At 39.1% G+C, this 13,016-nt stretch overlaps 1 protein-coding gene across 1 annotated transcript in view; it reads left to right on the forward strand.

Annotated features, from left to right (window-relative positions):
• DOCK3 (dedicator of cytokinesis 3) overlaps positions 1–13,016 on the forward strand; it is a 216,089-nt gene that overhangs the window by 21,002 nt on the left and 182,071 nt on the right. Inside the window, 2 exon segments of the mRNA XM_040568460.1 lie at positions 9,810–9,850; positions 12,068–12,123. Of these exon segments, the coding sequence (XP_040424394.1) occupies positions 9,810–9,850; positions 12,068–12,123 (97 nt within the window).

Raw genomic sequence — 13,016 nt, forward strand, 5'->3', positions numbered from 1 at the left:
TCTAGTCTCAAGTGACAAGGCATGAGTACGTTCGTTGTTTGAGGTGCATGAGGACTGCACAATTAAGAACGCCCTCTCTTTGTGTCACAGTGGCTATTGCCCTGCCACTGACAGTAGCTGTGAGTGGCATTCTAAGTAAACTTACAAAGACAGTTTTGTCCATTTATTTTTGTTGGTAGGAAGCAGTTTTCTTTAGATTATAAACGCTTCAACTTAAGTGGCTTTAATTATTACTTTGAGTTTCCTATATATTCACTGAAAAAAAGAAATGGAAGGTGATGCCTGATGTACCAATTAAAAGAATGTTATCTTACCCCTGTGAATTCTGGTATCCACACAAATATTTAGTTGCATGGTTTAATTTTTGTGTATATTAGTAGTTGTGTTCTTAATAAGCATAATACACGTAGTTTCCTTGGACAGCATGGTCAGATGAAGGCTTTCCAGTATTTGGGACAATTAAGAGCAGAGAGAGCTTGTAATTAGCTTTTCTTAATTTTGAAGAACTCTGCTTGAGAAATGGTGCTACTGGTGTGCCATCATGTCTCCAGCAGATACCCCTTTTTGCTCCTTGCATTTTGTGGAGTGTGCCTGGGGAACTGAAGTAGCTTGGACCCCTGCAGCTGCTGTGGAAAATTTTGCCTGGCTATTCGAACTAGCCTTTTGGAGAGCAGGGATGGCTTCTGGGTGGCTCTCTATTTGACTAAGGCCAAGATAAAATGCTGTGGTACAGTTCTACATCTTCTGCTTTTGTGGTGGCATCTCTGACTGCATTATTAGCATCTTCCTGTGGTTCTGCTGGCATCAGGCTGCTCCCTGAGGTGGTGTTGGCAGCCTGGGCTGGCATTCATCTGCTGCTCATCCTGTCCTGGCGCTGCTGGGAGCACCAGGCTCAGAACAGAGTGGTCTTGGCATTGAGTGGTGGTTGCAGTGTCAGACAGCTTTTGCTAAGCATTGTTGCCATCCCTCTTCTGGGTCACTTTGAATACTGTTAGCTGCACACAAAGATACCCTGCAAGCAGCTTATGTGCAGATTAAATGGTAAAAACAATTATTCATTGACCAACATGTGCAAAAGATAGCTTTCCTTCAGATGTGAGGGTTACGCACAGCACTGCAAAGTCTTACAGTGTAAAATTCAGAATGAGTAGCTAAGGTGTCTGTGTGTGTATACATATCTATAAAATATATAACCTAATAGATGTATAAGATTATATATATAATTATACCTAATTTAATTAGGTATGTGTATTGGAATAAAAACTAAATACAGTTCGAAGGTTGAACTTCCCTACTTGGCTTTGGTATTAGCTATTGAGCAGTTTGAAAAAAATGATTGTTAAATGTAATAATTAAATAGAAGTAATTAAATAGTATTCCATAAGATAGTTGCTCATAATAAAGTACTTTGGTACAATTTTCATAAAAGAAATCAGGTCTTTTTCCAATAAATCCCTAATTTGGGGTTAAAGATGCAGGGTGCAAGATCATGCTTGAAATTTTTGTTTGGTTTATAGTTAGCTGCAGAAAGTCATAATGTTGTCTGTGATAGTGGCCTCGTAGCTGAAAGTTGTACTTAATGAAACATTTTTTTCTTAAACACAGAAGCCTAGTGACTAAATAGATTATTCTGCCACTTAAATAACAGACATGTTGGGATTGAAATATTTGAAAAAAGTTCTAAAACACTGAAGGTTGTCAGAGTAGCAGAGCTGCGCATTTTAGTTACAGAAACCCCTGGAGTTCTATTTTAATTTTAAAATATTTTTCAGAATTTGAAATTTTGGTTTCACTCTTAATTTTGACCTGGTCACTAGGATGGTAAATAAAGCTGTCCCTAAGGGAGACGGGTATAACTAACTACTAGCGTGCAGCACACTTTGTTTTTGCAGATTTTTGTCCTGAGAATCATTTCTTGCCTTCTATGGTTTTTAGTAGATTCTCAGAACAATTGTTGTGAAAGTTTGCTTTTCTTGACAAAATTAAGGTAGTGAAGGAAACTTGGCCTAGGCAAATGTAGTGCCTCAGAGAAACTGCTTTTTGGCCCAAGCTCTGTTTGGAGAACAAGTTGTTTATAATGTGATTGCTGCTGCCTTTTACATCTGATTTCCTCATATTTAAAAATCCAGTCTCCCTTTGAAGAATGCTCAGAACCACTGATGAGCAGGGCACCCTTCTGATGGAGCTTTAAGTAGAGGTAAGGGAGTAGAAGGCTGTTATTGGATCTGACTTGACTTTGTTGTGTCCCTTGGCACCCTCTGGTTAACAGCTGGGCTGGGTGCTCTATCCCGGTTACTCTTTCGTACCTTTATATTGTAGCAATTGCAACATGAGACCCTGGTTTTGCCTTGTTTAAGCTTGAGGGTGAATTCTGCTTGGCATCACGACATCTCTGTTTTGGAAGACTTTTTAATTAAAAGCTTCCAGTTTTTTATCCTAAAATTGGTGTTTTGAAGAGTTTCAGAAAGCATTTTTTTTCCCTTGACATGTCACCTCAACAGAGACAGATATAGAATCATAGAATATCCTGAGTTGGAAGGGACCCATAAGGATCATCAAGTCCGACTCCTGGCACCGCACAGGTCTACCCAAAAGTTTAGACCATGTGACTAAGTGCACAGTCCAATCTCTTCTTAAATTCAGACAGGCTTGGTGCAGTGACTACTTCACTGGGGAGCCTGTTCCAGTGTGCAACCACCCTCTCGGTGAAGAACCTCTTCCTGATGTCTAGCCTAAACTTCCCCTGCCTCAGCTTAACACCGTTCCCGCGAGCCCTATCACTGGTGATAACAGAGAATAGGTCACCTGCCTCTCCACTCCCCCTCGCGAGGAAATTGTAGACCTCGATGAGGTCCCCCCTCAGCCTCCTCTTCTCCAGGCTGAACAGGCCCAGTGACCTCAGCCACTCCTCATACGTCTTCCCCTCTAGGCCCTTCACCATCTTTGTCGTCCTCCTCTGGACACTCTCCAACAGTTTCACGTCCTTTTTGTACTGTGGTGCCCAGAACTGCACACAGTGCTCGAGGTGAGGCCGCACAGCGCAGAGCAGAGCGGGACAATCACTTCCCTCGACCGACTGGCGGTGCCATGCTTGGTGCGCCCCAGGATGCGGTTGGCCCTCCTGGCTGCCAGGGCACACTGCTGGCTCATATTCAGCTTGCTGTCAACCACAACCCCCAGATCCCTCTCTGCGGGGCTGCTCTCCAGCGTCTCGTCGCCCAGTCTGTACGTATAGCCAGGGTTGCCCCATCCCAGGTGCAGGACCCGGCACATGCTTTTGTTAAACTTCATGTGGTTGGTGATCGCCAACCACATATCTATATGTTATCTATATGATAGATAAAAGGTACTGTCCAGTATTTATCAGTCTTTTTGAAGCTGTGTAATTAGTGGAATAAAGGTCTGCTTCCTGACTTAATAAATCCCAACAACCGGTCAGCCCTGCAATTTAAATTTAGGTTTGTTTTCATTGTATGCATAAGATCTGGAGTCATGAAATTTAAATTTTGGCCAAAAAATACAAAGCTTTAAGAGAGGAGCTTAATAATGCAAAATATGATTATCAAATATCTAGTTAGACTTCACATGGTAATATTTTAACTGTAGCTGGGAATTCACTACTGGAAAAATTGTCAATAATTTGTGATGTATCCATGAAATTGTTCTTTATTCTGCCGGTTGGAGAACATGAGGCTGCAGCAAGTATTGGAACATAGGCTTTGCCTGGAGAGCCGGCTTTCAGAGCAGGAGCTTGTGTTACGTGTCCCTGTGCTTTCAATGTAGTAAATCTGTGGATCTCAGCAGTACAGTATGCTGCTGCTTTCCATCAACAGACCAAGATGTCCTGGATGCTTGTTTGTGTAATGTTCAGGGTTGTTATTCTGGGTTTTGAGCTAGCTTATTAGTTTCCAAGGCGTTCTAATCATTTTAGAAAAACTTGGTTCTTTTTGGACTGAGGGATGTTAAGTCTTGATTTCTCCAAAGCAAAGTTCAGAAGTGCTAGTCTTTCTGTTCTGGATACATCCTTAATTGTAAAATCAGGGAGGGCTTGATGTATGAAAATAAAAGATAGCATTTCACGAGTGCTTTTCTGCTGAGAGCTGTCTTGTGAGAAACCTCAGCTTTTTACATTCATGGTTAGCCCCAAAGGGGTTTCAGGCAGTTTTGATTGCTGTCTCTGCTGTTCTGGAGATGCAGGACCCTGTCCCTGCTCTCAGATGCTACTACATACTTGAGTTCTTCCACTCTGATGACCTCTCTTGTTGGATAGCCTTGAGACTAGGACAGATTTCCTGAGAGCAGTAAGGAGGCCGTATGTGGATTATTGTCAAGGATTTTGGTTTTGATGTGAATTAAAATCTTCTCTTATTTCAGCCTCTTTTGCCTGAGTCGTTAGGCTGTCCTTTAGAAAGACATGTTCTTTCTTAGTTCTGTTAAACTCAGTGACTACTCCTGCCCTGCACCCAGCCCGGAGGCATTTTAATGTCAGTCCTATCCCTGGCCACTTCATGAAATGCTTTCCCTTGGGAAAATGTCATTTTCTCAATGGAATTTGAACCTCAGAATTGTGCCTGCAATGGGGACAACTTGAAACTCTGGCAAATGGTGGTCTTTGTTAATTATTAAAACCTGACTTTTTGTGGCATTATTTTTGCAGGACAATGAAGATTTGTGTTCTTGTGGCAGATTCTACTAGCAGATCTTTCTGTACAAGTTTAAGTTCACAATTTCCTATGAATACTTACATAATTTATTTCCAGAATTCTCTTTGTCATGATGTTATCTATGGAGTTTTTTCCCCTACAGTCTTGGTGTTTCTTTACTCAACTTTAATATTAGAGCTTTATTTTTTTCTGGAAAATAGATATCTTCCAATTAATTTGCTTTGTTTTTCTGCTATTGAGTACTCAAAAGGGGATTGGCTTTTTCCATGTGACAGATTTCCTGTTGTTTGACTGGAAATTTGGAAAGGGTTATGAGGTGGCTTTTGGAAAGAATATTGTGTTTTGTTCAAGGTTCTCTCAAAGGGAAAGATCAAAAAACATTGGTAGCTCTTCTAATCTCTCAGATTATGAGACTGAGATATGCAGGTCTGCCTCAGAGCTTCTTTTGCAATTTAGATAGAAGTTTCAGCAGTAATGCAGTCCTGAGTGATACATCTCTGGAAGGAGTGTTTTTTCAGTCCTTATCAACGAGTATGCAGGTTTCTGGAATAAGGCTTCAAGTTTCCCACACTGTGAATTTCCATATGTACAAGTTGTTGTAGGAGGAAATTTAAAAACAAACAAACGAACAAAAAAATGCACACACAACAAATCCACCTTTAAGTAACTTAAGTAAATAACATGTGATGCTAGTATATATGTTTACAATGCGTTTATCTGTCCTGCCTCTTTCAGAGAACTTTCTGAATTCCAGGATTCAGAGGAACTAGTCAGGAAGCCTAGTAATTCTTGGAGCTGAAAAAGCCCCATAGACAAAGAAAAGGGTAGGGACACATTCTTGCAATATACTGATAAGAATACTGCTACTATTTTTTTTCTTTAGCTTTTATTACTGGTCTGCAAGTATCTTACTATGTGAATATATGTATAGACAATGCATTTTGCACAAAAAGTTTTGAGCAAGTGGTCATCTTAATGTTCAGTGGGAACAGGCATAATTGTGTGCTGTTGTTTTTGTTTTTCTCCAGTACTATTATCCTGGAAATAATTCTTCCTGCAAATCTCTGAGGGATTATTTTCCTGTGTAGGTTATACAGGGTACAGAGATATAGATCAGCCTACTTTTCAATTTTCTTGGCTTGTATCAAATATTTTCAGGTAGTATTGAGGAAAACAAGTTGTAAATGATCTTTACCCTGGATTTAGATCTTCCTCCTTAGAAACACAATGATTAGGCTTTATGGTCGGTTAGTTCAGGCACTCTGCTTAGTTTATCTGCACTACGTTGTGCTGTCAGGTGTAGAGGAGTTCATGGGAAAGCATAGTTGGAATAGCACTTTAAGATACAGCAAATTGTCCAGAACACACTGGTATGGATATGATTCATTCAGTTTTCTTCAGTACTTGGATTAAACTTTGTATTACGCATACTGAAAATGAAAACCATGGGGTGTCCGGATCAGTTAGGTTAAGAAAGTGTATGCAATTCCTACTGCAACAATTTGTTTTACTGAGGTGTTATGTCCATCACACTATCAATTTTGTAAATAAGTAGAACAAAAATTGTTTTACATCACCACTCATCAAAATCTATCCATTAGACAGCCTTGTTGTGACACTTCCCTATAAATACACATTGGCACCATATTAAGTCCAAAAGGCTGCATTTATCCCCAGCTTCTCCAAGCAGATGCAACAGTACTTTCCTCAGTTGTTACCGTGCTGTGGTGTAAGCAGTAGGCTCATTCTGTGCAATCTTCCTGTGTGATCATTTAAATAAAAAAACTATGCTTGCAGCATTATCTGTATCACTGAAGGTGTCCGTTCTTCGTCATTTTATTTACTTTTGACTACGATATAAACCTGAAATTAGTCAGACTTGCTTGTGATATACTTAGTGTTCCCCTTCCTATCCTGTATAGGATGCTGTTTAGAATGGTGCTTCTAATAGACTAATTTTTGGTGTCCTTATAGGAAATCATGTCATATAGTAGAGTATCCCATGAGCTGGTTCAGATCAGCTGTCCCAGCTGTGTCCCCTGCTACCTTCTTGCCCAGCCTGAGCCTACTTGCTGGGTGCAGCAGAGTGGGGAGAAAGATAGCCTCAATGTTGTTCACGTGCTGTTCTGCAGGAGCCAAAACATTGCTCTGCTATCAGCACTGGCTTAGCCACCAATCCACAACATGGCATCATACAGGCTGCTGTGAAGAATGTTAGCTCCATCCCAGCCACATCCAGTACAGGTATTCATTTTTGTAAAACAGTTATCTACCTGCCTTCCTCTAGGCTATCCACTAGGTCAAGCAGATTGAGAATATTCTTTGCTGTTGGAAAAGAAAATGGGGAGCATCATGTATGTGAAGCAGTCCGTTTGTAGAGGATGTTGGTGTTCTAAATTGGGTCTTATGTATTAACTTCATCTGTCCTCAAATTCTTACTAATTAATAGTAATTACTAGAAAGTTAATCTGTTCAAATTGTAGATGCTCACAATTGTTGATAATATTAACTTATTCACAATATTCATGTCACTTCATAGACAAGTTTTTCTGTTTCTGAATTTTAAAATCTTTCTCACCATTTCATTTAAGTCAGTAGCCTTTAAAGGAAATGTATCGCTAGAGAATGAACGACATAATTCTTAAGTAGTAGCACTTGGCTGTAGTATGGTAATATCTAAAAACGTTAGCACTGAGGTCTAACTGTAGTGCACATAGTGATCACAAATAGCTGAAGTAGCTCCCTGGATTCGATGGCTGTCATGATTAATCCTCTAAAATAAATATTCTTTAAAAGATCTGGTTAGATCACTATTAATGTATTTAAGACTAATTTTAAGAATACAGGTTTAGTTCATTGTAGTCAATAATGTAATGCAGATGCAATTTTCTACATCTATTTAAAAATAAAAAAGCAATGTACCTTTTCTTATTGCTTTGACTTTGAGATACAGAATGAGGTTTCAGTGGTGTTCATTGTAAGCAAATAATGAATTATATCCTACAAGTTAGTGCTTTGAAGTACTGGTGAGCTCTTCCATCTACTGCATCTTGCTTGTGAGGAGGTGGAGGAAACTTAAAACAGAGAAGGGTGATTCTAAAAATACTGTACTGCACTGAGAAAGAAAAAAGAAAGGACAGCCAAGATCTGGAGAGCCTGATCCCCACGATTGAAGGGAAATGTGCAGGTTTTCAAATGTATAAAAGTACCTACAAAAGGAAAGTCAATAAAATATTTCCATGTTCTCAATAATAATAATAATCCTGGATTCAAATAGCGGCAAGGAAAATTCAGATTATGAAGTACGAATGTATTGTCTGAGCCGCTGAAGCAGATTGTGTGGTGAGGGTGCACCATCTCCCCTTGGCAGAAATAAACACTGCCTTTCAAGTACTATCCCAAAATGTTGCTTTTACATGCAGTCTTCTTGGCTGATGCTGGTTATTGTGAGAAATTTATTCTGAAAGGATTCATGTATAGCACCATCACTTTCAAACCAGTCTTGGTGGAGTAGCAGGATGTTCATATATGTTCATGTACTGTTTGTGGTTATATGCTTATATTGATGTGATTGCCATGAAGTTTGACCAACTAAGAAATTGAAAACAATTTTATTTTGCAATGTAAACAATGCCATGGGGAAATTTTGGCATTATATCCTATTTACATAAGGAATTTGTATAATAGAGATGCTTTTTTTCATACTAGGGTTTATGAATGCCTTGAATTCATCAGTTTTCTTTTATATGGATTCAAGTTTCTTTACAAAAAGAAGTCAAGACTAGGAGGCTGTCCTGAAAACAAAATCAAGGCACACTGAGTCTCTAAATGAGTCATGTCATAACTCAGCCAAAAATAGTGCCTTTTCTGAGGTAGACAAAATACACAGTTACTTTGTTCTTTTCTTCTCTATTCTCCATAGCAAATCGCTGATCAGTTCTCCTAGTGCTCTTCTACATGCTACAGATATTAAATTATATCTGTTCTATACAGAAAAAAAAAACAACTAGGAAGTTGCTGGGAAAACTACTTGGAGGAATTTTTATGGCCCATGGATTTGGATTACGTGTAGTCGCTGAGTTGTATCACGTGTTGGCTATTGCCTGTCTGAGTGCTGGGCCATGGTAGGAGAGCGGCCTACTGGCGGTTGTGCTTGCCGCTTGACACCCCCCATTTACTGGCCTGGCCAGAGGCTCCTGATTGCTGGGGCTGCGCAGGCCTCCTCCCAGCCAGCGTCCTGGCACGCTCCTTCAGAACACCCCACGGGAGCCTGGCCTCAGGTCTTCAGGTCTGGCCTCGTGTGCTGGGGCTGAAGCATCAGACCCAAATCTGAGGAGAGCAGTAGATTTTTAACAATGATATGAGGCAATTTTGTGTCTTTTGAAGAGGAAGAGCAGCTCACTCACCATGACGACTTGAGTGTGCTCCTTTTCGTGGTTAAACTAGGTGGTGTTTTCAGCACTTTTTTATCAGGTGAATCGTTGTCTTGCATGGAGTGACATTAATTTCACTTGTGCAAAATAGAAATAATTCGGTTCTTCTGTTTGACTTGCAGCCTTTGTAGCTTTGGCTTTTACTTCTGATATATTGTCCTGTCTGGTGCTGTTATCTGATGGGGGGGGATGCAAGAATTAGTAATTGGATTTGTGAAATTAAATCCTGAAGTCTTTTCTGTAGTCTCACAGGTATACATAAGACCAGACATATGCAGAGGATTTATCATTGTTTAAACAATGTTAGAAATGTATGATAATAACTTTTGCTGTCTTTTAAGGGACAGGTTTGGGCAGCCTGGATTTTTTTGGTTGAGATAAATACTAGGAAGAGACTCCTGTATCAGCGCGTAAGAAAAATGTTCACTGCATGAGCGCTGAACACATCTTTCTAACTGGCTTATGACTGAGTGAAGCGACAAAGTGTATATTAAGCTGCTTTTACTCCTGGTGGGAATAAATAGGAGTATTCCAAGTTCTTGATTGCTTATCATAGTTGCAGAGCAGAAAAAAAAAAATTGAAAAAATTTGACTTGTGAGGCACAGTGGGTTTTCGAGATGATCTCAGTGATTGCATAGTTTTCAGTCAGCTTGCTTCTATGTAAAGCCAACGATACCAGAATTTAATGTAGTGTGTTTTGTCTGATTTTAGGCTGGTACAGAGGTGTTTCCATTAAGAAGCCCAATGTAAAGGTAAGTGTGAATAATTTTTTTTTTAAGTTAGATTTACTACTTTGCTCTTGCAACCCTTGTAAACTCTTAGTTTTCCCTGCACTCAGGATTTTAATTAAATCTAATCCTGCCACTTTCTTCATGTGGCAGGATTAGATTTATTTTCTAAATTGAGAGATCAATACTCGTCACCCCCAAAAAATCAGAATTTTATCCAGTTTGAGCCTCTCTCTACTGCTCCCAAGAAAACAGTAGAATGGTGATGCACTTGCACTCCTTAATTCAGGATTTTTTAAGAACACGTTTAAAATTTTATTATTCTAAAACAATTTTGGAAAAAGTCTGAGAAAGTTTGTTTTAGACTTTTACAATTTAACCAATGCATTTGGTTGTTTTCCAGTGATACCCTGTTTTGCTCTTGGAGAGCTTTTTCAACTGTTCTGATATATGTATATTTATGTAAATGTATGTATCCAAACATGTAAATAGTTTCTCCTATGTAAACATAATTTCATTGTCTTTTGTTATAAGTCTAGCTTGTATTTAAAAAGAAAAGAGTATCGGATTCTCATGTGTAACAGATCACTGTTTTCCTGACGTTACCAGCGTTATGTTTGCAGAAGCGTAATCCTCTCTTAATGGAACAGCCTATACTTATTTTGTGTGCATTGGTACACTTATGTTTGAGTACGTGTTCAGTTTTGATAAGAGAGCCCTTCAAACCTTCCTTGGTTTCTTACGTAACTAGTACAGGATCACTGATAGAGACATTAAGTATTGGAAGTGAACCAAACAAGAAACTGAATTAGCGTTTTTTCCTTTCCTAGATATTCATATGGCTGAAAGCATGAACGGTTACTTTTTTTCCTGATGAAGTCATTCCTGTTGTTCATCCCTTCTCCTTCTGCAGTGTCAGTCTTGCCTGTCCAAAGGAAGGAATTTTTCTTAGGATTTTGAATAAGCTTTACTTAGTATTCATTTCAAAACCCTCACCATCCTGAAAATTTTTCTTCCTTTTATACAGGCTTTAAATTTTTAGAGCTTTAAAACTCAAGCTTGATTACTGAAATTTTTCTGAGAGTCCGTCTGCTGTTTTTCACCTGCAGATTAACAATGCTGATCTTGTATTCCCCACTGAAGATGTAGATTTGCCATTCTTACAGGCCGAGGTTGATCTGAGCATTTGGGGCTGTCTTTTTTACAGAGATAATGGAATGCAATGAAAACTTCGGTTAAATTACTTTTCTCCATGTCTCATCTCACAAGAACTGGCTGGCACAGGCAAGGTTAGAATCCAGCTGTCATGGGAACAGCAAAAGGCAAATACCCAGAGCTGTCCTGGATGGGTTCAGACAGTTCTTTGTGGGGAGAGAGGGAGGAAAGAAGGGAAAAAGATAGCCCCAGGGTATGCAAATAATGCAGTACGTTCTTCAACGAAAGACTGGTGTGGGGGCTAGACACAAATTGGATGGTGGGCTCTTTGTTTTTTGTTTTTAAGCCTACATTGTCGTCATTTAATGTAATGCAGCATGCTGGCAGGTAGGCACGCTCTGGAATCATGCTGATGCCATGCTGTGAAATGCCCAATAGGTATTTTGCTAGCTGTGCTGGCTAGCTTACATCTCTCCAGTAAATGTCCCTGGTAGGTAGTACTGGTACTCTTGCCTTTCTGCTAACTGCAAGCTGTGTGTTTCTCAGAACTCATCCCACTTGTCACATCTTTTGACTGCTTGCTTATCACCTATTAGCAGATTATTGTTCTCACACAGTCTGCAGCAGGAAGAAATTTTTTTATGCATAGGTCTTTTCTCTCAATCTTGTCCATTCCAAGGCAGCTGGGTAGGATTAGAATGGCACCTTTGCATTTGGTCATAGTTGGCTTACCTATTATTTTTATACCAGAGCATATTTCCTAGAGAACAGCGTTTCTGAACACTTTAGGAGCTTTTGGGAATGAAAAGTGCTTTGTATAAGTCTTTTTACTATGTTTTTATTGAATACACTTGCAAAACTTCCTTCTGAAGAAACTGGTCTCTTGAAGATGGAGGTTTGACTCAGAGTGCTGTCCTGTCCTAAAATGGATTAGAATGATTGTGTCCAATTTGAATGTTGACTTTTGACTGTGGTAGTGTCTTTGACACAGTAATAGATGGGTTTTAATATGGTATATTGGCAATTATATGTTGTGGAATAGAATATAAATGCTAAAAACTGCAAGTGTGCTTTTCTCTCTTGCAGGGGATTTTTCCTGCAAACTATATTCACTTGAAAAAGGCAATTGTCAGTAACAGAGGGTGAGTGTTTTTCCTTAAGAAACTATAATTTTTCTTGTTTAGAAGGGAATCTAAGAAATAGTTATTAAAACTTATGGAATGGTTTTAGTTTATTTTAGTTTTTGTGTTTATTAAGTTTTGAAATTTAAATGTTATTCTGTAGAGCTCTGTTATAAAATCGATGGTTTTCTTGGTGTTCTGTAATGTTACGAGAACCAGTTTTATTTACTCCTGTTCACTTTCGCTCATAAAATCTTGACTTCAGAGGTATCATCTGAAATGCACACGTTTTAAAGAATTCCATTTATATTTTTCATTTCTTACTGTTCCTCACTGGCAGAATTCTATATTCTATTCTGTTTGCTATGGAGGTACTGGCATGTAGGCAGCAGATCTCACTTCTCAACAGATTTTCAGCAAAATATAGCTGACAAGGTAACCATGTTAATTGGAAACTTCAAAAGCATCTAACCCCCACACCTCACCCCAACGAATGACTGAAGTACACTCTGCTGAAAATCTTTACCTTTGCTGTAACAGGAAGGCTTATTAGGTTTAATTTAGTTAATGTGAATGGCAATACTGATGGCAACATAACATCAGACTTTACTGTATGTAGGCTCTATAACCTGCAAAGTTTCCTGAGATTAACTGAGGCTCCTCAAATCAATATCCTGCATGGTTATGACTGCTTTTACCTGCATTTTCTAGATTAGGACAACTGTGGGGAGACTTAGAAGTGCAGTATTTCATTAGTGATCCAAGGTGGCCGATGAAATGTGGGATATAAAAAGCATTAAATGCCATTTAATGAAGTGCCTGTAGAAAAATATTTGACTTCTAATAATCTTAAATTGTATGATTAGTTTCAAATGACCGAGTGAAGTTTGCAAGGGCAGCTGTAGTATTGATGC

Source organism: Cygnus olor, chromosome 10 (assembly GCF_009769625.2).
Source record: "Cygnus olor isolate bCygOlo1 chromosome 10, bCygOlo1.pri.v2, whole genome shotgun sequence".
In the NCBI taxonomy this organism is placed as follows: Eukaryota; Metazoa; Chordata; class Aves; order Anseriformes; family Anatidae; genus Cygnus; species Cygnus olor.